This window comes from Megalobrama amblycephala, linkage group LG8, assembly GCF_018812025.1.
Source record: "Megalobrama amblycephala isolate DHTTF-2021 linkage group LG8, ASM1881202v1, whole genome shotgun sequence".
NCBI classification, from domain to species: Eukaryota; Metazoa; Chordata; class Actinopteri; order Cypriniformes; family Xenocyprididae; genus Megalobrama; species Megalobrama amblycephala.
Window position 1 is genome coordinate 30,493,317 of NC_063051.1, and position 25,645 is coordinate 30,518,961.

Here is a 25,645-nt window from a genome sequence, read left to right on the forward strand (position 1 = left end):
GTTCATCCTTCTGAGATTGTCCCCTTTTGTAAAACTGAACGTTTCAAGGTGTAGGAAATCCAACATTTGATAGAAAACACTTTTAGTTAAAAATAAAAAAGACGTTAATTACCATTATAACCAGCAGATGGCGGCAGATTACCATTTATTGGCTCATATTAGTCGTAATATTTTTTCACTCAGTTTCGCTGTTGAATAAATATTAAAGATTATAAAATCACTAGGTTTAAAAATACATTTTGTCAAGGTGAAGTATGAAGTACTCTCAAAATCTCATGAAAAACAATAACTTTTCTTGTGAATGAATGACACAGAAAGCGATCATCGCTCTCTCTTTATAATCACTGAAGCTGTCAGTCAGAGCAGAACAAGATCAATGATTTCAGCACACTTGTGAAAACTCACATTTTATTCAATGACTCAAACTAAAGTGCACAATAAATCTTTAATTTACAGTGTGTTGATGCTTTTTTTTCCAGACAAAAGTGTGAAAACTGATGGTTGAATTGAATTTTGCAGAGGAGGAACATTGAGGGACGTGTATTATTTTATTGTTGTTGTTGTCTTACGTTTGAATAACTAAATTAACACTAGACCTGACTATATTCTGATTATAAACTAAGTATTACACTATTGATGCTGTTAAAGCTACCTCAGGACATTGAAGATACCAACACACCAGTGAGTGACATTTCACCGGAAGTTTTCCAGCTGGCTTATATTATTGCTGAAGTTCCTAAGAATTTCTGTGCATATAGTCCATTGGCTGTCGGTCCTCTTAGCAGCATGAAAAACAATAGTTTTATTCAATGGATTATATAGGCTGTAGCCTCGAACGGAGCCAAGACCGCTCCCTTTACAATCACTAAACGCTGTTGCTTTGTCAGTTCATCGCAATCTCACAAAGTTCCATTATAATCAATAAAGCTGCCAACAATCAATGCACAATAAATCTCTAACTTACATCATGTCTACACTTTGTTTGTTAATGAAAGGTTTCGTGAGTCTGCATAACTCGGCACTGAATAAAAACTCTGGTGTTTTGAGCGGGGAGTGGATTCTGACTAACTTAAACACCTCTGATTGGCCATTGCATTCAAGAGATCAACAGCTATGTCTGTGATTGGCTACATTGCTCAACGCTGCAAAAACATGCTGCAAATAGATACATTTTACGTTCTCCAAAGCACAAACACGAATATGCACTTGAGCTTTTGCCAAATCTGTTTTGCCAAAATATTATTACAGTATCAACTGAAGGTGCTCTTGCTTGCGTTTGAGGGATTGATTGAGGCGTTTGCTTTTTGTAGAAGACAAAAGAAGGTATTTTGAATAATGTTGGTTCCCATTGAATGGACAAAAAATACAATGGAAGTCAATGGGAAATATCAGCATTCTTGAAAATATCTTTTGTGTTCAGCAGGAGAAAGAAATGCATACGTTGGACTAAAATGTTGACAGAGTTTTCATTTTTGGGTGAACCCTTTAAATCGGCATGAAACGGAAGTTGTAATAGTCTTTTCTTCCCTATTGTGACGTGTATTCGAGAGAATGGCTTTTTAAACAAGAAAAAGTGTAGGGCGGGACTTGATTTTGTTGAATTTGTAATTTGTATGGTTGTGGACGGTTTGCTATTGCTATGATCTTGAATGTTTTTACATGAAAAGTGTGCATTTATACATTTTTAAGTGTGATTTAAGTGTGCAAACATGTTCATGGACTACAGTATCAGAGTCTGAATGCGTATCATTTCAGGACATCAACAAGAGAGAAGATTTCAGGTTCAGGTTTGTCCTTTAATGGCTTCAGGTCAGGTTCATCAAACACATTTATACAGATCGAATTATAAAATAATGCAAAATAAATATTAGATAAAAAGACTAATCCCAGCTTTGTACTTACACTCTACACAGTGATAAAACAATTTTTTTCCCCAATGGTCAAACTTTAATCTACAGTAGTACTAATGCACAGTCCACCAGATACTTAATTCAAGTAAGAAATATCATAATTACCCAAAAATGCAACTGAAGAGGACACATGATGCTGACAAAACACATAGATGAGAACCAACATAATCCAAAGTGTTTGTAAAATGAGTACAATTAATTCGTTTTTACATTTCCAAAACAAAACAAATGAAAAACACAGTTCAAATGTACTAGTTGAGAAACAATGGAAAGGACTTTCTTTTCTTTGGGAGATGTGCTAATGCTCTCTGCTGGCCAGAAGAGGAACTGCGACTGTATTTTTATTTTGGCTCTCATTGGATGTATCCATTTCCATTTTTCACTTCTTTTTCTTTCTCTTTTTATTCTTCCCCTCCTTCCCTTTCTTTTGTAATTTTCCTCCTTTTGTTTTCCCTTTCTTGAGATCTGCCGCCTCCTCACTGGCCCTGGCCGCTCGTGCCCTTTTTTTGCCCAGAGGTGTCCGGCTGTACCACGCCTATCAATGCAGAAAATACAAACATAATCTACAATCCGTAAAGCTTGGTTCAACACATGCATTCCTCCAGAAAGCATCCTAAAAATACTGACCTTAAAGGCCTCCTCCTCTTCTTTGTAGACAGGGTCTTGCCTTGCAAGAGGAGGGATGAACTCCACAGCAGTGAGGGGTCTCTTGGTCTGCTGGTTGAGGCGGTGAGAGTTTAGGACAGTCTGGATGGCCTGAAGAATGTGACCCTGAGTGTAACCGTCTGTAACTTTAGCTAGAGAGCTCAGGTCCAGCTTAGGGCCCAACTGAGCACCACCGGCTTGGAGCAGCTCCTTCCACAGAGCTAAACATAACAGATAAATTCATAAAAGATTATTCACACCCAATAATGAGCCGGCGTTCTGACGTAGAACCCGGAAGTGCCGCACTGTGTTTACAACGTCAACAGCATATAAGACTGACAGGGAAGAGAAGAAATTGTTATTTTTGTTTTGTTTTTGCGCACAAAAAATATTCTCGTCGCTTCATAACATTAAGGTTGAACCACTGCAGTCACATGGACTATTTTAACGACGTCTTTAATACCTTTCTAGGTCTTGAAAGGCGCAATAACATTGCTGCCTACAGTATGTGTGGTTCAGAAACCTATCGGATTTCATCAAAAATATCTTAATTTGTGTTCTGAAGATGAATGAAGGTCTTACAGGTTTGGAACGACTTGAGGGTGAGTAATTAATGACAATTTTATTTTTGGGCGAACTAACCCTTTAATATGTGAAAGCAGTTTCAGTATTATATTAAATAAACAGATGAATACTTACTAAATCTTGAAGCATAATCTGGTCTAGGGATCAAAATGATCTTCTTGTAAACTTTACAGAAGGGTTTGATGTCTGCATCAAAAGGTCTGCGTGTCGTTCCCACCACTAACACACGGTCCTCTGGTTTAATAGATTTCAGGACCTTCGGCAGGTTTTTCTTTAGTCTTTTCGGTTCCATCTGGAAATGAACAGATTAAGAAAGAGCTGAACTGAAGAAAACATATTTTTTGTAGGCCATTTTAGCACTTCGGCTTCCATCATCCTGATTCTTGTCAATATTATTTATTTTTCATTAAATGCCTGAAATCTGGTCTGTGGTTAACACAAGCTTAAGATATTTTCATGTTTCATTCTATGACTGCAAAAAATTAGTATGTTTGTCTTATTTCAAGTACAAATATGTGACCCTGGAGCACAAAACCAGTCATAAGTCGGGCGGGTATATTTGTAGCAATAGCCAACAATACATTGTATGGGTCAAAATTATCAATTTTTCTTTTATGCAAAAAAAATCTTTAGGATATTAAGTAAACATCATGTTCCATGAAAATATTTAGTAAATTCTACCATAAATATCAAACATTTATTTTTGTGAGTGGATATGCATTGCTAAGGACTTCATTTGGGCAAATTTAAAGGTGATTTTTTAAATATTTTGATTTTTTTGCACTCTCAGATTCCAGATTTTCAAATAGTTGTATCTCGGCCAAATATTTATTCAGCTTTCAGTTTATGTATAAATCTCAATTTTAAAAAAATTGACCCTTATTTTGTGGTCTAGGGTCACATATCTAAAAATTCTTAAATCAAGATGCATTTTCTATACAAGAAAATGACCTAAGATGTTTAGTCTTGTTCCTGGGGTAAAAAAAATAAAATAAAATAAATTAAGTGCATTTTGCTTAAAACTAGTAAAATTATCTGCCAATGGGGTAAGAACAATAATCTTAATGCAAACGGGTTTTTTTTTTCTTTCCCTGCTGGCAGATAATTTTATTAGCAAAATGCACTTAATTTATATATTTTTTCCGCCCTAGGAAACAACTCTAAACATCTTAGGTCATTTTTCTTGTATAGAAAATGCATCTTGGTTTAAGAATTTTGAGATATTTTGACTGAAAACAAGACAAAAATACCAAGTAAGAAAAGCATTTAGTTGCTAACAAGTTGCTAAAAGGGACTACAGAGGTTGTTGGGACATTAAGCGTCATCATTCGAACAGGTAATCTCATCTACTCACACTTTCACAGCCTCGTAATGCTCTTTTTAAATAGTAAAAAAGCCAATGGAAAAATCCTACTGGGTTTTTGTTGAGGGAATCAGGCTGATGCTAATTTCTGGGTCGGTCTATAAAAATAAGTCATCACTCTATTAATATTAGCACAGTGTATCTACATCGTTAACCACAAGAGGACAGCAGAGTCCACCACCTCACAATGACAATGGCTTTAAAAAATGGGTTGACTTCATACATTAATTGGATTTTGTGAATAAAGGGCTAAAAAAGTGAAAAACAGTTGATGGTCTGGTATTAGACTTATATGTAGATTTCAAAGTTGTGTTTATTTAGTAAGTGTTGTAATGACTGTGAATGAGTGTAAGCTGACATGTTAGGTAGACAAACCTCTTTCTCCAGCTTTGGAACTTTCTTGTAGAATGTTTTCTCAGCATCTCCAATCCAAATGACTGAGGGCTGCAGCTGGCGAGCCACCTGCCAAAACACGACAACGTTCAACGCAGGTCAAACGGTAAACAATCATCGGCTCACTCACAAACAATCAGTTATCAGCCAGAGCAGAAACAGTAGCACATCAGTGAAGTGAGTGCAGGCTTTAATATGATTCGACTGAAAACAATGCCTTCAGTTCGCTAATGTTTAACGGAAGTTTATGAACCGCACAGACTATGTTCCCTCGAATGTTTGTTGTTTCTGAACTGATTTCTAACATGCATTTGGCCATCTTAGCACCACAATATTGTTATATAAAAGACTACTTTTACTAATATCAATACTAATGCATTTTAAAAATATACATTATTTATAAAATGTTGGTGCTTTGATGGTGCTACTGTTACAGATCCCTTGTTCCCCTGGACTCTATTTCCCATGATCCTCCTGTTTCGTCACCTGCACTCACTTCCCTCGTCAGCTCCTCATCACTCATCACCTGCACCTGGACTTGATTATCATCACTCCCTTTATATATGCACTCACTCCCTGCACTCCTTGTCCGTTCTCTGTTGTGTTAAGTGTATGTTTGGTTTCTCCTCGCCTGAGTTTATTAAAGTATTGTCTTAATTGTGGAAATCCGTATCTGCCTCGTCTCTCTACCAGCTACACGTAACAGCTACATTTTAAACAGTAACAAAAAAAAAAAATCATTATTATGTATTCTCTTTTTCTAGGACTGTTGCTGTTACATTTTAAAACTGGTTTGGAAAGATATATACTTTGAAAAATGCTATACAACTAAATGAAATGAAAATGAATTGAAAGTTAAATGTTTATTTTCTGGATTATACATCTAACAGATGCACTTCTAAGTCAATGTTTTATAGATAATATTTGAGCTAATTTTATATATTTTATTTCACCCAGTATATAGGACTATGGTATATATTTATACATAAAATATCTAGCTGCCTTCATATTTTAGGAGGGAAAATCCCTCACAAGAGGATCATCGTATTTGAGGATCTTTGGCATCAAAACAATAGAGAACCACTGGCCTAAAAGGTCATTCTGTTGCATGCATAAAACTGCATACTATGCATAGTATACGTATATACAGTGGGTACGGAAAGTATTCAGACCCCCTTAAAATTTTCACTCTTTGTTATATTGCAGCCATTTGCTAAAATCATTTAAGTTCATTTTGTTCCTCATTAATGTACACACAGCACCCCATATTGACAGAAAAACACAGAATTGTTGACATTTTTGCAGATTTATTAAAAAAGAAAAACTGAAATATGACTTGGTCCTAAGTATTCAGACCCTTTGCTGTGACACTCATATATTTAACTCAGGTGCTGTCCATTTCTTCTGATCATCCTTGAGATGGTTCTACACCTTCATTTGAGTCCAGCTCTGTTTGATTATACTGATTGGACTTGATTAGGAAAGCCACACACCTGTCTATATAAGACCTTACAGCTCACAGTGCATGTCAGAGCAAATGAGAATCATGAGGTCAAAGGAACTGCCTGAAGAGCTCAGAGACAGAATTGTGGCAAGGCACAGATCTGGCCAAGGTTACAACACATTTCTGCTGCACTTAAGGTTCCTAAGAGCACAGTGGCCTCCATAATCCTTAAATGGAAGACGTTTGGGACGACCAGAACCCTTCTTAGAGCTGGCCGTCCGGCCAAACTGAGCTATCGGGGGAGAAGAGCCTTGGGGAGAGCGGTAAAGAAGAACCCAAAGACCACTGTGGCTGAGCTCCAGAGATGCAGTCGGATCACTGCAGCCCTCCACCAGTCGGGGCTTTATGGCAGAGTGGCCCGACCGAAGCCTCTCCTCAGTGCAAGACACATGAAAGCCCGTATAGAGTTTGCCAAGATGGTGAGAAAAAAGATTCTCTGGTCTGATGAGACCAAGATAGAACTTTTTGGCCTTAATTCTAAGTGGTATGTGTGGAGAAAACCAGGCCCTGCTCATCACCTGTCCAATACAGTCCCAACAGTGAAGCATGGTGGTGGCAGCATCATGCTGTGGGGGTGTTTTTCAGCTGCAGGGACAGGACGACTGGTTGCAATCGAGGGAAAGATGAATGCGGCCAAGTACAGGGATATCCTGGACGAAAACCTTCTCCAGAGTGCTCAGGACCTCAGACTGGGCCGAAGGTTTACCTTCCAACAAGACAATGACCCTAAGCACACAGCTAAAATAACGAAGGAGTGGCTTCACAACAACTCCGTGACTGTTCTTGAATGGCCCAGCCAGAGCCCTGACTTAAACCCAATTGAGCATCTCTGGAGAGACCTAAAAATGGCTGTCCACCAACGTTTACCATCCAACCTGACAGAACTGGAGAGGATCTGCAAGGAGGAATGGCAGAGGATCCCCAAATCCAGGTGTGAAAAATGTATTGCATCTTTCCCAAAAAGACTCATGGCTGTATTAGATCAAAAGGGTGCTTCTACTAAATACTGAGCAAAGGGTCTGAATACTTAGGACCATGTGATGTTTCAGTTTTTCTTTTTTAATAAATCTGCAAAAATGTCAACAATTCTGTGTTTTTCTGTCAATATGGGGTGCTGTGTGTACATTAATGAGGAACAAAAATGAACTTAAATGATTTTAGCAAGTGTCTGCAATATAACAAAGAGTGAAAAATTTAAGGGGGTCTGAATGCTTTCCGTACCCACTGTATATACTGTAAGATGGTATAGTAGAATGGTTTTGCTTCATTTTGTTTTCCTGAGAGAAAGTTTGCATTATAAAATATTTTAAAAAATGCAGTTCATGACCCCTTTAACTCCCTTTAACCTGAAATCTCTGTCAGCTTCTGTTTTATGATGCAGTGATCAAACGAATCAGCACTGCATATTTCCACACAAAATTTCCCAGATTTTGTTCCATAATGAAAGTCAGTGGATATGTGGATATTGTTGAAATGCTGCTCATTCATTTTGCTGTAATTCAAGAAAACACAAGCTCTTTTTCCCATCCGTATTTGAGCTTGTGGATTTGTTTTAGTCGGATTTGTTTAGGCCTCCACGGGAGCAACATCAGAAGTATGCGGTTGCACAGATTAGAGGGAACAGTACCCACAAACTAACTTCCCTAAATACATGTAAATAAAACCTTTCTCCAATGTTTGTAAGAGAGAGCTTTGCAATGGGCAGGAAATTGGAGAAGTGATTCATCTCAAAACAGGAAATCATGCTGGCACCTGTTTTTATTCCCAACATGCATTAGGAGAGGCGCTGAAAGACCACCATCCAACACAATGCTGAGTGCAGAATCCCAGAATCCTCCTGCCTCATCCTGCCTTGATTATCTGCTGTGCCAGATGCTCTCAGGAACGGCTCTTCAAGTAAAACTTCCGAGCCTGGTATTTCCCTCTCTTACAGGACACAAATATGGTCACATTAAACTATCCTGGCCATATATTGATACGATCTGTCCATGCTCATACTAAAGCTTTATTAATAAACGGAAGAGGTGATACAGGGATACAATCTGGCCTCTTAGGTTAAACACGCGAGTTTATTTATGTACAGTACTAAACACTTCTTGAAATGTTAAACAGCAAGTAAACAACCTCTTTCTAGATGTATTTTGTTGCCACATTGACACAGGGTGGAACGTTTTTCCATTTGCATTAGTGTTTATGTTTGGAAGTCATGCCGGAATATTTCTCATAAACAGAAAAATATCACGCAAAGCCTGACATTTCACTCCATTATAGAAGATGAATTGATGATCCTGACGATAAATCCTTGACAGTATGCATGGCAATCAATCACGTATGTTGATCCTATCAGTTTTTATGATATGCGGTGCTGAAGAATTTAAACATTTCACTTTCTAAGAATCTTGGCTTTCTATATTCCCAGAAGGTATTTTCAGAGAGGACTCAGATGGTTTTCCCTCACCTTGAAGACCATGTGCAGGAGGTACTGCAGTCCGCTTTTGCCTGGATATTTGCCAGCTAGTTTTGCAGGGGAGAGGTCGAATAAGTTCGCACCGGTCTCATTGCACAGGGCATGGACCAACATCTTCTTCCCAACACCTGCCGGTCCTGTAAGCAGCAGAGCCCGGATTAGGGGACCTCTCTCGTGGACGCACTGAGAGCCTGTGGAGACCAGAAGCAGTGAGAGTTCATTTTAAATGTGATATACTTCAAGAGAAATCAAAGAAAGAACTGGTGTGATGTCATTTGAACAAAATCAGGCCAAAGCAAAGTTTGTTTAGCGATTGGGTTGTTTTAACCCAGTGAAAATTAATATTAAAATATTAAAATTTCCTGATAATTTACTCACCTCCATGTCATCCAAGACGTTCATGTCTTTCTTTCTTCAGTCGAAAAGGAAATGAAGGTTTTTGAGGAAAACATTCCAGGATTTTTCTCCATATAGTGGACTTCACTGGGGTTCAACGGGTTGAAGGTCCAAATGTCAGTTTCAGTGCAGCTTCAAAGAGCTCTACATGATCTCAGACGAGGAATAAGAGTCTTATCTAGAGAAACCATCGCTCATTTTGTAAAAAAAATAAAAATGTATATACTTTTTAACCACAAATGCTCATATTGCACTGCTCTGTGATGTGCCACGCATTACGTAATCATGTTGGAAAGGTCACGCGTGATCATTTTGTGTAGAAAATGGCGATGGTTTCTCTAGATTAGACTCTTATTCCTCGTCTGGGATCGTGTAGAGCTCTTTGAAGCTGCACTGAAACTGACATTTGTACCTTCAACCCGTTGAACCTCAGTGAAGTCCACTATATGGAGAAAAATCCTGGAATGTTTTCCTCAAAAAACCTTAATTTCTTTTCGACTGAATAAAGAAAGACAAACATCTTGGATGACATGGAGGAGAGTAAATTATCAGGAAATATTAATTCCGAAGTGAACTAATCCTTTAATATCTTGCATATTCTGTGTTCTATATCCCTATGTTTTCATTATCGATCTTGACCTCCTACACTTTTGTCGTCTTCATTTATCATCATTAATTTTCCTGACATTATACTGCAGTATATCAGATAACAATCTGTATGCATCAGTGGAATAAGAGTAACTGTTTCAGAGTCATCTCAAGAGTATTGCCAGGTAATTTGTTATAATATAATATTGTTCTACCAAAGAAGGAAAATCCCCTTTGACTCCAGCTGTTTAAACCCTAATGCACCGCACCCGATCATTCATCTATATCTAAAGACAGAGAGGAACTCCCTGCAAACTCTATATTCATTTGATTAGGAAGTCAGATGTAAGCGAAGGTTGATTGCTCTGGCTGCCGGAGCTCAGCAATAGAAGAACAATAGTTTAATAGCTCTCTGGAGCTCAGACACAGGTGGTGTGAGATGCCATAGTAAAAAGGTTCCAACTGGACAGAGCTCAGGATGCAGTGAGTTGGCATGAAGGCAAGACCACACAGAAACACAAACAGAAGCAAACACAAATATATGACTACCAGTGCGCACACAAACATCCGGCCACACACACATTCACACAAACAAAAACATGTCCGCTCAGAAGGGAGGCTTGCATATAACAGGTGCTGCGCGATATCGCGTCTCTGTTCTCAAGGAGTTCCAAAAGTATACAGGTGGTCCATATTTGATATCTTTATTTAAGTCATTATTCACTGAAAATCTTGGCATCCACCCGTCTCTCCTCACTGTGTTCATGAGAGTTCATGTCTGATTCAATCTTTTGAGTTGGATTTTCAGTGAATAAGTTGAATCAGTTCACAAAACTGCTGTAAATGATTAATCCGCAAATCAGAACGAATCAGTTCTCAAGTTCAGATCGCTGACTTAATGATAAAAAATACTCACTGGAGGGGAAATGAATAATAGCTTAAATTTCTCTATATGTTCATCTTAAAAAATTATTGCAAAAATTAGAGTAACTAATATGAATATTATAAATGCTTATATATAGTGAACATTCGGATATTCTGAAGGATTTTACAGAGGGATTTGTTGATATATAATTTGCCTGATTTTATACAACATTTTATTCCTAGAAAAATTGTGATTTTTTTTTTTTTTTTTTCTGGCTGTTGATAGTATTTTCTGATTTATGGAGTGATACAAATAGATATCCAAAATTCTCACTGTAAAAACCTTTGAATTTAATCTGTCAAAAACAAATTAAATGAGAATTTTTAATCTGACTTCATCCAATATTCAGATTTTTGTTCTAGAAATGTATGCAAATTAGCACTTATTTAATTAGACAATGGCTCATTTGCATATTTACACATTATATTAAAAATTGCAAACATTTTTTGTATCACAAGTTTTCTGAAATGTTATTAATCAGCTGGGGAAGCATGGTGATATCTATTAGTTTTTTTTTTTTTACCCTGTTCACATGAGGTGTCTCGCCTTAAGTGAATAATTGAACATCATTAATTTGTTTTATTTATAACTGAAATATCTGGACATTTAAAAATTAATTTAACACATAATTACATTAAAGATGATTGTGAATACATGTAGGGTAAGTCACTACACCGGCACCCAGTTTGCACTTGTCCAAATTAATTGCATATTTTTACAAAATGAGCCTACTATAGCAAAAATAAGCCAATTTAAATGAAAATAAAGGTCCATGTTTAATAAAAATGTTCATGAAATGAATTATAAACAAGGCTTTACGTTGCATCTGAAATCGAATACTTCCCTACTATATAGTATGCGAAAAACAGTACGCCAACAGAGTAGTATGTCCGAATACATAGTGCTCAAAAAAAGCTGGCGAAAAGTACCCGGATGTCCAACTACTTCTGTCGAGATTCTGAAGTGTGCATTCAATAGATTTGTGAATGGTGGCAAAGTGACGCAACTGATGCTGGTAAGTCACGTGACAGTAATGACACGGATATAGTACTGAATTTCATTCACTCTACCCATACTCATACTATATAGAACATACTTTTTAACGTTCACAAAGTTCAGATTCAAATGTAGTACCTACTCAGATGGTATGGGATTTCAGATGCAACATTAGTCCCTTTTTATTGTAATTTCATAGAAAGAGCAGTACAATTATCTTGCGTTCTATGGACGAAAGAAATTCATTCGGGTTTGGAATGACATGAGGGTGCGTAAATGATGTCAGAATTAATTTTTCATTCTTATTCATCATCTCAGTGATAACTTTATAAGTATAAATCAACCCGGAACCCTTACGCTTTAAGGACTATAAGCAGCAGGGGGCGATATATAAACAGAAAAATAACTGCATTGTGCTAGCTGTGTTTGCATGAGCAGGGCATAGGCTACACCCTAATTCAATTACTATCCAAAATAATATACAAGATAAGAATTAAAGTGTCTGAAATCATAGTTTTTTCTTGTTTATTTTTATTTATTTATTTTTTTTTTTGAATGATCTTGTAATTATTTTATTTTGTATGGTTATGTATGTGTACATGCATATGTACAATTGTATGTGTGTACCTGTAACTCTCATGCTTTCCTGTGCAAAATGATGCAAATGGAATTTTGCTTGTTGACCAAAAAACAAACAAACAAACAAATAAATAAATAAATAAAAATAAATGGTAGGTTGAAATCAGTGAAAATGTCAACATGGTATAATTATAATAATTATTTTGTGAGTGTGCATGTTTTTTGTGCTATTATTAATCCCTTGCACATTGGAAAAGGATGAGTTTGTGATGTTTTACTTTTTTTGTAGTTGAAAAGTATCAAGGATGCAATGCCAAAAGATGCTGCTGCATTTTGCATTAAACCTAAAAGGTAAGAAATAGTATATTTTTAAAGTAATTAAATTAGCTTACTGCTATTAAGATACAGCACCTGAACACTTTTACCAGAGAAGCTGTCAATCTCTGCTGTCAATCATCATGTCACATTTTTATAGCATCAAAAAACGAACTGAAACCAAACTTTTATATATATATATATATATATATATATATATATATATAAAAAAGACGAATACTTGAACTTACATCAGAGTGATAAAAACTAACTAACTAGGTTTATGACCTATACTGGGACCATTCGGTCTGACAGTGGAAAAGCGGCTATTTTCTAAAGCATGTCTTGACGTCAGAGTTTTGCATGTGGTTTAATGGGGAGTTCAGCACCCCCTTGAGGAAGAACATTTGTGTTACATATGTAACAGAGGCCAGCTAGTAGTCGCTGTGCAAGTAAACCTCACTCTTCTGATCTCAAGAGATGCTCTAGCGGCTGACGTTAGGGGTTGTAGCCTTTAGCTTCCCTGTTTCCCTGTTAGAGCGTCTGACTCCCACCCCAGAGACCCAGGTTCGAGGCCTGCGCAGAGAGGGGCGAGTAGGACCTGGGTTAGAGGGGTTACATTGGTGCCGTGACCCGGATGGGAGTGAGTTTTAGGGGAGTGAGTGGAGGCCAGCTAGTAGTTGCTATGTGAGTAAACCTCACTCCTCTGATAACAAGAGGTGTTCTAGCGACTGACGCTAAGGGTTGCAGCCTTCAGCCTCCAAGTTAAAGCGTCCGACTACCAGGCCGGAGACCCAGGTTCGAGGCCCGCACAGAGCGGGGCGAGTAGGACCTGGGTTAGAGGGGTTACATTGGTGCCGTGACCCGGATGGGAGTGAGTTTTAGGGGAGTGAGTGGAGGCCAGCTAGTAGTTGCTATGTGAGTAAACCTCACTCCTCTGATAACAAGAGGTGTTCTAGCGACTGACACTAAGGGTTGCAGCCTTCAGCCTCCAAGTTAAAGCGTCCGACTACCAGGCCGGAGACCCAGGTTCGAGGCCCGCACAGAGCGGGGCGAGTAGGACCTGGGTTAGAGGGGTTACATTGGTGCCGTGACCCGGATGGGAGTGAGTTTTAGGGGAGTGAGTGGAGGCCAGCTAGTAGTTACTATGTGAGTAAACCTCACTCCTCTGATAACAAGAGGTGTTCTAGCGACTGACACTAAGGGTTGCAGCCTTCAGCCTCCAAGTTAAAGCGTCCGACTACCAGGCCGGAGACCCAGGTTCGAGGCCCGCACAGAGCGGGGCGAGTAGGACCTGGGTTAGAGGGGTTACATTGGTGCCGTGACCCGGATGGGAGTGAGTTTTAGGGGAGTGAGTGGAGGCCAGCTAGTAGTTGCTATGTGAGTAAACCTCACTTCTCTGATAACAAGAGGTGTTCTAGCGACTGACACTAAGGGTTGCAGCCTTCAGCCTCCAAGTTAAAGCGTCCGACTACCAGGCCGGAGACCCAGGTTCGAGGCCCGCACAGAGCGGGGCGAGTAGGACCTGGGTTAGAGGGGTTACATTGGTGCCGTGACCCGGATGGGAGTGAGTTTTAGGGGAGTGAGTGGAGGCCAGCTAGTAGTTACTATGTGAGTAAACCTCACTCCTCTGATAACAAGAGGTGTTCTAGCGACTGACACTAAGGGTTGCAGCCTTCAGCCTCCAAGTTAAAGCGTCCGACTACCAGGCCGGAGACCCAGGTTCGAGGCCCACGCAAAGTGGGGCGAGTAGGACCTGGGTGAGGGGTCACACATAGAAAAGGTTTCAAAGGTTATTAACATTTCCCACCTAGTCCTACACAATCTAAAGTATGTACGTCACCATCACCAGCGAAGTGCATACATTTACTGTGCATTGTAAGTTGTGTACAGATGTGTATGTATCTGCGTGTACACTTCCCTAGCACCACAATTTAAACATGATTATCCAAAATTGAATTACACTTCCTAATCTCTCCCAACAGCTCTGTTAAAAGGGCCATTGTGTTATGGAGGAAGTTCATTTGACCTCAGAATACCTGCAATGTTTATCAAGTATAAATGGTTTACAGACAAGGACAATGAGGAGCACTGTGAGAAACTTGCCACTTACAAGATGGTTGTTTTAATCATGGTGAATAGTTCATGAATTTCACACTGTCTCAGTTAGCTGCTGCTGGCTTTGATATGTTCAAATCAGTTTAACACTAGTCCACCCTGTAAAATGGTGTGATTATATTTCTAGGGATGGGTAGATAAAAGCTGAAGAAAGAAAATCAAGAAATGCAAGGAAATCATTTCTAGTGGGTAGATCTAACAAGACTTGATCTCTGCAGTGAGAACACAGAGAAACATACCTCAGGCCAGGGCTGTATTAATCGCTCTTAGAGAGGGAACAATAATCAAAAACATTCAGAAAACTAGGCTAGGGTTTATGTCACGCACAGAGAGAAGTGAGAAAGTGGAATAATAATTAACCATTTAAACACCCATCTTTCCTCTCTTTCATTGTTTTGCTTCAAGGACAACTAAAAAAAGTCAATAAAATCAAACACTGAAATGATTCAGAATGAACCATGAACTCCAAAGGGCAAAAAATATGCAAAATGATCAGTGCGACACAGGCTGTAAACAACATTTACCATTCTAACATATAAAAAAACACGTGGATTGTATTAGTAGTAGTCATATTGCAGAGTAACAGGTAAAATTGTTTCTTGTTTGATGAGGCACAGTCTTTGACGTCAACAACAAAAGATATTGAAATGTTTTCTACTTTTGAAACATATGCATGGATGAATTGTTTACAATATGATCTATTATATGCATTTTGATTTATTTCCCTATGCTTTTGCTGTATTGAGAGCAATCTAGTTTTGCGCTTGCAAAGACGGCACTTTGTCACTCTCCTCTGGGACTGCTGTGATGACAGACCTCTGGAGAGACATCACACTCTCTCACACCACAGAGATCTTTAGGGATATAGACGTCCTGACTCTTTATGTGATTGTTTTGCTGCTGCTGACTGAGGTGTCTTTGTTTTAGCACTGTGGTAACCCTCTTCTGCCTAGGGCCAGGAATCACTGAGGGACAATCTAACTCTCCCTGCAAAGTGTTGTTAAGGTAACAGCCCACCAGGGCAGAGTGTGTCTGATCTGGCCTGATCCCTGTGCTGATCCCACTGAGCCCATGTTATTAGATGAGAAGTGAGTGTATAGAGTGAATGTTGGTGTTGATACTGTGATACGGGACACCGGCGCTTGCTATGGCAATGAAGCGTTCGCTCCAGAGAAAGTTACAAAAGAGCATGCGCTGCTTAGTAGGGTCAAGTACAGTTCAGAAGGGCAGACAGGGTGTGTTCTATTATCTCCAATAACACACACACACAAACATGTGCACATGGATCTAATAGTGCTGCTGCTAAAAAATTGATGTGAACCACTATAAAGTACCCTAGAGGCTCATGAGCGCAATGGTGGTGTTTTACCCGCAAAAGCTTGTTCATACTGTAGCTTCAAGTTGTTTGGTGCTTTATAATGCATTGGGTCCGTTTTGACCCAGAAGAGATACGTAAAAAGTTATAAAAATGCATAGTTTTTAGTACGGGAACCAAACTTTGCAGATTAGCCAAGACTATCTAAATAAATAAATACATAAATCCATCCATCCATCCATCCTCCAATCAGTCAATCCATCCATCCATCCATCCATCCTCCAATCAGTCGATCCATCCATCCATCCATCCATCCATCCATCCATCCATCCTCCAATCAGTCAATCCATCCATCCATCCATCCATCCTCCAATCAGTCGATCCATCCATCCATCCATCCATCCATCCTCCAATCAGTCAATCCATCCATCCATCCATCCATCCTCCAATCAGTCAATCCATCCATCCATCCATCCTCCAATCAGTCGATCCATCCATCCATCCATCCATCCTCCAATCAGTCAATCCATCCATCCATCCATCCATCCATCCATCCATCCATCCATCCATCCTCCAATCAATCCATCCATCCATCCATCCATCCATCCATCCATCCATCCATCCATCCATCCATCCATCCATCCTCCAATCAGTCAATGAAGTCCATCCATCCATGCATCCATCCATCCATCCATCCTCCAAGCAGTCAATCCATCCATACATCCTCCAAGCAGTCAATCCATCCATACATCCTCCAATCAGTCAGTCAGTCCATCCATCCATCCATCCATCCATCCTCCAATCAGTCAATCCATCCATCCATCCATCCATCCATCCATCCATCCATCCAATCAGTCAATCCATCCATCCATCCATCCTCCAATCAATCCATCCATCCATCCATCCATCCATCCATCCTCCAATCAGTCAATCCATCATCCATCCATCCATCCATCCATCCATCCATCCATCCATCCATCCATCCATCCTCCAATCAGTCAATAAAGTCCATCCATCCATCCATCCTCCAATCAGTCAATCCATCCATCCATCCATCCATCCATCCATCCATCCATCCTCCAATCAGTCAATCCATCCACCCATCCATCCATCCATCCATCAATCCACCCATCCATCCATCCATCCATCCATCCATCCATCCTCCAATCAGTCAATGAAGTCCATCCATCCATCCATCCATCCATCCATCCATCCATCCATCCATCCATCCATCCTCCAGTCAATCCATCCATCCATCCATCCATCCATCCTCCAATCAGTTAATGAAGTCCATCCATCCATCCATCCTCCAAGCAGTCAATCCATCCATCCATCCATCCATCCATCCATCCATCCATCCATCCATCCATCCTCCAATCAGTCAATCCATCCACCCATCCATCCATCCATCCATCCATCCATCCATCCATCCATCCATCCATCCATCCATCCATCCATCCATCCTCCAATCAGTCAATCCATCCACCCATCCATCCATCCATCCATCCTCCAATCAGTCAATCCATCCATCCATCCATCCATCCATCCATCCATCCTCCAATCAGTCAATCCATCCATCCATCCATCCATCCATCCATCCATCCTCCAATCAGTCAATGAAGTCCATCCATGATTATTTTATAGAAAGTTCAAGTGGTGTGTGTATCGAGTTCAAGTACGGCTGTTTGTAAAGCACGCAGTGCCATCTGCTGTCAGAATCGATTCGAGAGAGAATCGCGATGCATTCAGAAAATCTCAGAATCATTTCTCAATTCGTGATTAAACGATTTATTGTCCCAGCCCTAATATTTAACTCTCATTTTGGCACAACAGACTTCATTATAGTGATGACAGGCATTTCCAGGTGTTTTTGAACATCTGTATGCTGACTAAAGAGAGAAGCAGAGTTGACTAGGTCTGACTCACCCAGAGGGAGGATGCCATAAAGTGCGATGAGCTGTCTGACGTCAGAGAGAGATGGCATGGGCTCAATATCTGCTTGCCGCAGTGTTGTGCCCAAGTAACTGTATTCGCCTAGAGAGTCAAGGAAAAATACATGCCATACTGGTTTAAATATGCCATCAAACATCAGACATCAATGGCTGCTTGCCAGCACTGCATGTTACACAGTTTCCATGGAATGTAAAAAAAAAACAATGTCAGAATGACAAAGTTTTTCCAACACATAACAGTCAATGTGGTTTCTATACTTTAAACGCCTCACCCTCTTCCCGAGAAACCTAAACAGAAACTAAAATTTTAAGGCTTCACATTTTGTGCCATTTTACAGCAACATTAGGTTGCTATGTTGCGCAGTTGAACAATTGATGAGTCATAAAATCCACTGTGATACACACACACGCGCACGTTCACAGGGGTGTGATTCAGCACTGTACACGTGTCTGTGATCGAGTCCCTTTAGCAGTAAACCCCAGTCTGAACCCTTGGGCGATGCATTTATCATAAGTTTTCATCATCACTTGATTCAAACTTGGAAAACTTGATTCACCGATGCAACTGTCTGATTTCAATGTGCTTGTAAGATGTAACAACTGGCAACACATGAAAAGCTTTCGCTCCCAGACTGGACTTTATGCACTTCATGTGATTGAGCTGTACTAATTAATCCCAAGAATTATCAGCATGAATACTGAAATGTTTAGCAAACAAATGACTTCAGAGGCAGTTTGAAGCCCTGATAAGTGTGACCACAGCCATTGAACTGGCACAAGAGTCTCTGTTTTCATGTGGCGTTACACTGTGCCAGGAAACAGAGGGGACAGAATGATCCGTAAGAGGCCGTGAACTTCTTGTGCCAAACTAAGATCTACTCTTTCCTGGTATCACTGGCAACTATGAACTATAAGGTCTGACCAATAATAATAATAATAATAATAAAAGTGACAGTGAAACATAAAAAAAATATAAATTTAAATAAATCATGCATTTGCCCCCAAAATTAATATTTAAACAAATGTTATAATAAATTAAATATGCTTTTAAAAGGTTATAAAGGTTTTTAAAAGTGTACAAAAACATAATGGAGATATAATTAATTTGAAGTTTTATTAAGTGTTAAAAAATGAGATTATGTGTTTTTTATATAATCAATTAACACTGCTTTTGTCATTTTTTACAAGATGGACAAAATTTGTCACCAAAAAAGTCATTGGGTTTAACCAAAATTTCGGTTTTACCGAATGACACTTTTGGTTACACCGAATGACGATATTTTTCAAACAATGCTAACAGGCTGATATCTAGCTAGCTAGCAAAAGGACAATCGAACATTTTATATTTAGTACAAGTTTTTAAAATATTATAACATTTTCCATGTTTTATAGCGATTGCACCGAATGACCTGATGTTTCGGGACATGCGTATGAACAAGTGAAAACATGAATTTTTCAAATAGTTAAAAGAGAGTTAGTTACTTTGCTTCATGACCATGTGGCCCTTTGCAGGCGTCTGAATGATGTCACATCCTGTCACGTGATATTGACCGCATGACTTGATCCAAAATGGTCCCTTTATATTGGTTACTCCGAATGACATCAGTGAAATTCATTCTTTCTCATACAAAGCAACGACTTCTGCACATAATTTTAATATCATTTTGCACTATGTTGATATATGATGTTATAAAATCATGCCAGAATAAAAAATATATACATTTATTACATATTAAGATATTTTAATCACAAATTAAATGGCTGTATTGGCCTTTGGACAATTAAACCAAATGACCTTTTGACACTTCAAAATCTTTAAAATACCTTTATATGAAGCAAAATATAATTAAAACCTTTTGGATTCAATAAAAGAGATCTAGTTGTACTACCTTACATACTTTGGATGTCATATCTTTGTTTTTTATTATTAAGGCCTTTGGACAAAAAAATGACCCGTTGCGTCATTGACCAAAATATACAGGTCTAAAAAAAAAAAGAAATTTAATTTAACTTTAATTAATTTTATTTAATAACTTCACATTTTTGATAGTCCACTTTAGACCTTCTACTAACTATAAGTAACTTTACAACTTCATCTCAACTAACTCTCATTAGAGTATTAGTAGACTGTTACGCTGCATTCACATGGGGCGTCGACGCTTGACGGAGGGTGTGTCTGAAGCTTGGTGCTGATGCGACTGTCATAGTGACAACAGCCAATTGCATTACTTTCCGGTGTTGCATGAAAGCAATTGGCTAGCGTCTGTGCTAGGGTATTTGAATAAGGTGATCTGATTGGCTGACACTTGAAACGTTTGACGACTGAAAAGTTTAACATTTTTAAACATATCTCCAATTGTGTTTGTCTGAAAGAAGATAGTCATATATGGATCACCTAGGATGGCTTGAGGGTGAGTAAATCATGGGATAATTTTCATTTTTGGGTGAACTATCCCTTTAAGAAAGTGAAACAAGTTGTTACAGAATGTTAAAAACTAAAAAGATGTGAAATGTATCTCAGTGGTGTTTGTTTTTTACCTATGTAATCTGACAACTTGACGTTCATTGGCCTGATTATGAAGCCTTCCAGAACAAGCTCCTCATATAGAGATTCAATGGTCCTAGAGGGAAGACAAACAGAGAGGTAGAGAGAACGTTTGAAAGAGAGATAAACAGAAAGCGCATTGCAAACTGATCAGTCATGCTGTGTATCTGACGCAACCTTCTATTACATCACAGCGTTCAGAGCCAGCCGTGAATTCTTGTGCTCCACATGGACACTCGCCAGTCACCCCCTGAGCTCCAAACCCTGACATTTACAACACTCCAGCACTTACCAGAAGCACAATCCCTCTGTTTGAGAACTCTCACAGTTCATGGCTGTTTAACGTATGACCGACATCTCCGAACCGAAAACAGTGGCAGGGGTCGAATATGGTCTTTTAGCAAAGATTAAACTACATTATAACAGACTTTGCATTTTGAACCAGTTTATTTATTCAAACCTGTCAGCTGTGAGGTCCTTCTCTTTCTTCTTCTTCTTTCCAGTCTTCCGCCCTTTCTTTTTTTTCTAAAGCAAAGAAAATGTGTTTTTAGTTATGGACAACAGTAGATGAAAATAATTACGAATCAAGAATGACAAGGGAAGTAAAGTATGTCATATGATGTACATATGAGTACACTCTAAAAGATGCTGGGTTAAAAACAACAAAAGTTGGCTTGAAAATGGACAAACCCAGCATTTTGGGTTGTTTTAAATATTTGCCTACCCTGCTGGGTAGTTTTATTTAACCAAACTATTGTTTAAAAATGACTGTATTGCTTGCTTAAAATGAACACAAAGTATGTTGAAAATGAACATTTATTAATAAGTTTAATGAATAATAATTAAACAATAAACATTTATTAAATTGCTTATTAATAAATGTTCACCTTTTGATTATTATTGTTGCCTCTAGTAATTATGTGTCTGATTTTTAATTTCCAACCTATTTTGGGTTTTAATCCAGACATATAGTCATTTTTAAACAATAGTTGAGTTAAATAAATCTACCCAGCATGTTGGGCAAACATTTAACCCAACCACTGGGTTAAAACAACCCAATCGCTGGGTTTGTCCATTTTCAACCCAACTTGGTTTGTTTTTAAACCAGCATTTTTTAGAGTTTACCGATGTTATATTTGAAATAACATGAATCAAAGTGTGATTAGGTTAATGTCAGACTATAAAGAAAGTTTATTTTCCTTTTAACACCAAGGTACACTCTAAAAAATGCTGGGTTAAAACAACCCAAGTTGGGTTGAAAATGGACAAACCCAGCATTCTAGGTTGTCTTAACCCAGTGGTTGGGTTAAATGTTTGCCAAACCTGCTGGGTAGTTTTGTTTAACTCGAATATTGTGTAAAAATGACTATATGGCTGCCTTAAAATGAACCCAAAATATGTTGGAAATTAAAAATCAGACACATAATTACTAGAGGAAACTATAATAATCAAATGGTGAACATTTATTAATAAGCAATTATGTTTATTGTTTAATTATTATTCATTAAACTTATTAATAAATGTTAATTTCCAACATACTTTGGGTTCATTTTAAGCAAGAAATGCAGTAATTTTTAAACAATAGTTGAGTTAAATAAAACTACCCAGCAGTTTTGGCAAACATTTAACCCAATTGCTGGGTTAAAACAACCCCATCACTGGGTTTGTCCATTTTCAACTCAACTTTGGTTGTTTTTAACCCAGAGTGTAAGTTTCGGTATATTAAATCTTCTGACCCTACAATGTACAGTGTGCTTGCATCCAAAATGTGGAAAATCATCTGGTGACTTGACATAACAAACATCAAGAGATCTGTTTCTCTAATTATCTAGAATGAACTTTCAGTGCAGTTGTTTTTATGCTGCTGGAGACACCCTGGAATAACCTGCCATAGTGCAGGGCTTTTCCAAACCACAACAGAACCAGACGAGCAGGACTGGCAGCCAGGTATTTCCACGAATTATATGTTACCAAACGTTCTAAATATTTGTTCCGTGAGGAATAGGAAATGGCCACTTGCTTCATTTTCTCAGAAATCACTGGACTGAACATATTGTGATTCCCCAGAATAGTTTTATGGAGAATATTGGATCATTTTTTGGCAGGTCAGGAGTTAGTTAGTCAGTGATATTAAGATCGGGAAACTTTCTCCCTGCAATGATATAACACACAGGGTGAACTCCTGCTAGCATTAGCTCAGCGTAGGCGTTGCATGTCCATTTAACAAACAAACCCTCCCTGTTGCATAATATTCAATTAGCTGTACCCAAATTGCATGCTTCCTAAATTCCCTGAATGTGTTTCAAAATTCCAACAAAGCTCAATGTGCAAACCTAGTGAGATGAATTAAAAGCTGGAATTTCGTCTTACACCAACGGAGCTGAATGGGGTTTGCGTGTGCATGCATTTGCAGAATGATTAATGATAAAGCATCTTTGTGTATAAATTACACGCGTCAGACAGACAGCGTCTGTGACCGATTTAGCTGTCAAACCCTCTCAGCGTAAAGCAACACAAGCAGGGTGCCAAATATGTTGTTGATGAATTCTAGCTCTTGTGCAGGCATGCAATGAGGCCTTTTTCTGTGCTTCTTGTTTTGGAGAAGACACAATTCTGACTGACTGCAGGAAATACAGAGATGGATTGGTCTCCTATTTATTCACATATATTTACAGGTCACAGTTAAACAGAGCCACGCACATATTCACATACATACACACACAGATCTATACCTTTATATATATATTATTGTGTCTAGTATTGGCTGCCATGATTTAGTAAGGCGTGACGTATCAACATTCCTAAAATACTGCTTCCAGGTCAGCTATTTTTGTTTCAGAGTAAAATAAAAAGTAAGATGAAGTTGAAATAAAGTCACATTGTGAGATATGAAGTCACAATCATGATAAAACAAAGTTGCAATTGCAAAAATGTAAAGTCACATTAAGGCTTTTCACTGCTTTTTCCTGCTTTTAACTCCAGGTAAAGCAATGTTTCACACTTGCAATTTAGAAGTGGGTTAGCAGCACTGATTTTTTATCCAGGGTTATGAAACCCTGCTCCGGAGCTTTTGCGGTGTTAACTCCACATTGCAATACTACAGCTAGGCGCTTAGAAACAGACAACCAATCACATACTCATATTTTCCTCCTTTGGACGGTCACAGAAACACTGCGCATTGTATATAAACTGTAAATTCAGTGTTTGAGAGGAGGAATATCAAATGCTGACAGAAAACATGACAATTTGAGTGGAGAACGTTTCATTCGTATTTTTATAGTCAGAAATGTCCATTCAGTATAAACTCGAGTACAGTCGGCAATACAAGGATGAGTAATGCTGGAGCTTTCATGTAAACAGGGCACATGCTGCGTTTATCCAATCAATGACAATGGAACCGCAAATATGCAAATAAGAACGTTAATCCAGGGTTTAGGAATGTACATTGTGAAACGTCATTTTTTGAATACCCAGGATGCAAGATAACCCAGGATTCCGTTTACCCGGGGTTTAGAATGACCCAGGGTTAACTATTTCAAGTGTGAAAAGCCCTATTGTGAGATATAAAGTCAGTTATAAGAAGTAAAGTAGGAGCTAAAGTTGCAATTATTAAAAACATGGCAAATAGTTCCATTGCTATGTTGTTTAAATAGCAAATGTACTCGCACCCATCTGTTCACCCATGGGAGTGCTGGTCTGAAAACGAGGTGTGTTCAGGTGCATTGTTGGCGTGTTGCTATTTTGAGGAACTGAAATCGACTGCGCCGTTGACCAACAAAAACCTGCTCTGAAGTCAATGACGCAGTATTTATTTATTTATTTATTTTTTTTTTAATTTAAAATTGCGTTAGTAATATGAGGCTATAGGCGTGCAAACACTCTGCTTGATACACACACAGGGACGCGCAGCAGCACACAAACATGCCAAATATTAAAAATAAAAGGATCACAATATAAAAGATTATTTTTATGTTCATGAAGATAAAAATGCTTTGGTGGAATCTGGCTTGTCCCGTAGATGGTCTGCTCGCCGCTTTAACCTCATGCACGAGCACATCCGTTTCCTCACTAGAGAAGCGTTCAGTTTTTCCAATTGCAAATTCCACCATGTAAATAGCGAATACGCCATGGTGCAAGCGCACATGGCTTTTAAAGGGTATGGGAGATGAGACTCTGATTGGTTTATTGCATGTTACGCCCAAAATACACCCATGACTCATTAAGAGAATAGGGACAATCCTTTTAGACCATGTGCGCAGGGTGCGCCAACCATTTTCCCTGTCGTTAAACTAGAAAAATTGGCTTCAGACACGCCCTAAGTGCACTATGGCTTTAGACCATGTGCTTAGATCGTTAAAATAGGGCCCTAAGACTCTACGTACATTGTGTACTTTACCATATGTCTTGGTCCTCTAGTCATATATTGCCATATATATGTGTGTGTGTGTGTGTGTGTGTGTGGTCCTGGTATACCCTACGTTATGGGGACAAAATGTCCCCACAAAAATGGCAATATTCGAAATCCTTGTCCTTGTGGGGACATTTTTTGGTCCCCATGAGGAAAACAGTTTATAAATCATATTAAAGGTCCCGTTTTTCGTGGTTTTTTGAAGCTTTGATTGTGTTTATAGTGTGCAATATAACATGTTCATGTTTCGCGTGTTAAAAAACACAGTATTTTTCACAGATTTACTTATCTGTATACCGCTGTTTCCTCTGTCATAAAAACGGGCTGATGACTTCCTTGCTCTATGAAGTCCCTCCTTCAGAAATACGTAACGAGTTCTGATTGTGCCAGCGGTTCCTGTGTTGTGATTCGACAGCAGCTTAGCGCACCTTGCCCGGAAAGGTCACGCCTCTTACCATAACGTGGAGATGCACGCGCTCAGTGTTACTGTAAACATGTCTTTAATTTTACCCTATCAATTTGAGCCGGAATCAGACCCGGTGATTGGACTGCGGGATGAAAATAACAGCGTTTCGACGACATGGCGACAAACACACTCTACAAACGCAACTCTTGTGTATTCCTGTGGGCGGAGGTTAGTC

At 38.8% G+C, this 25,645-nt stretch overlaps 1 protein-coding gene across 3 annotated transcripts in view; it reads right to left on the minus strand.

The window, feature by feature from the left end:
* Positions 1 to 1,775: 1,775 nt before the first annotated feature.
* iqca1 (IQ motif containing with AAA domain 1) overlaps positions 1,776 to 25,645 on the minus strand; it is a 57,708-nt gene continuing 33,838 nt past the window's right edge. For 2 of the 3 annotated variants that reach the window (XM_048200482.1, XM_048200480.1), the window contains 8 exons: positions 21,057 to 21,121; positions 20,590 to 20,672; positions 18,026 to 18,133; positions 8,859 to 9,058; positions 4,879 to 4,965; positions 3,255 to 3,432; positions 2,538 to 2,776; positions 1,776 to 2,445 (listed from right to left, as the gene is read on the minus strand). In XM_048200482.1, coding sequence (XP_048056439.1) covers positions 2,290 to 2,445; positions 2,538 to 2,776; positions 3,255 to 3,432; positions 4,879 to 4,965; positions 8,859 to 9,058; positions 18,026 to 18,133; positions 20,590 to 20,672; positions 21,057 to 21,121 — 1,116 coding nt within the window. In that variant the 3' untranslated portion in view covers positions 1,776 to 2,289. The remainder of the gene's footprint in view (positions 2,446 to 2,537; positions 2,777 to 3,254; positions 3,433 to 4,878; positions 4,966 to 8,858; positions 9,059 to 18,025; positions 18,134 to 20,589; positions 20,673 to 21,056; positions 21,122 to 25,645) is intronic. The other variant, XM_048200481.1, reaches the window with a different exon arrangement.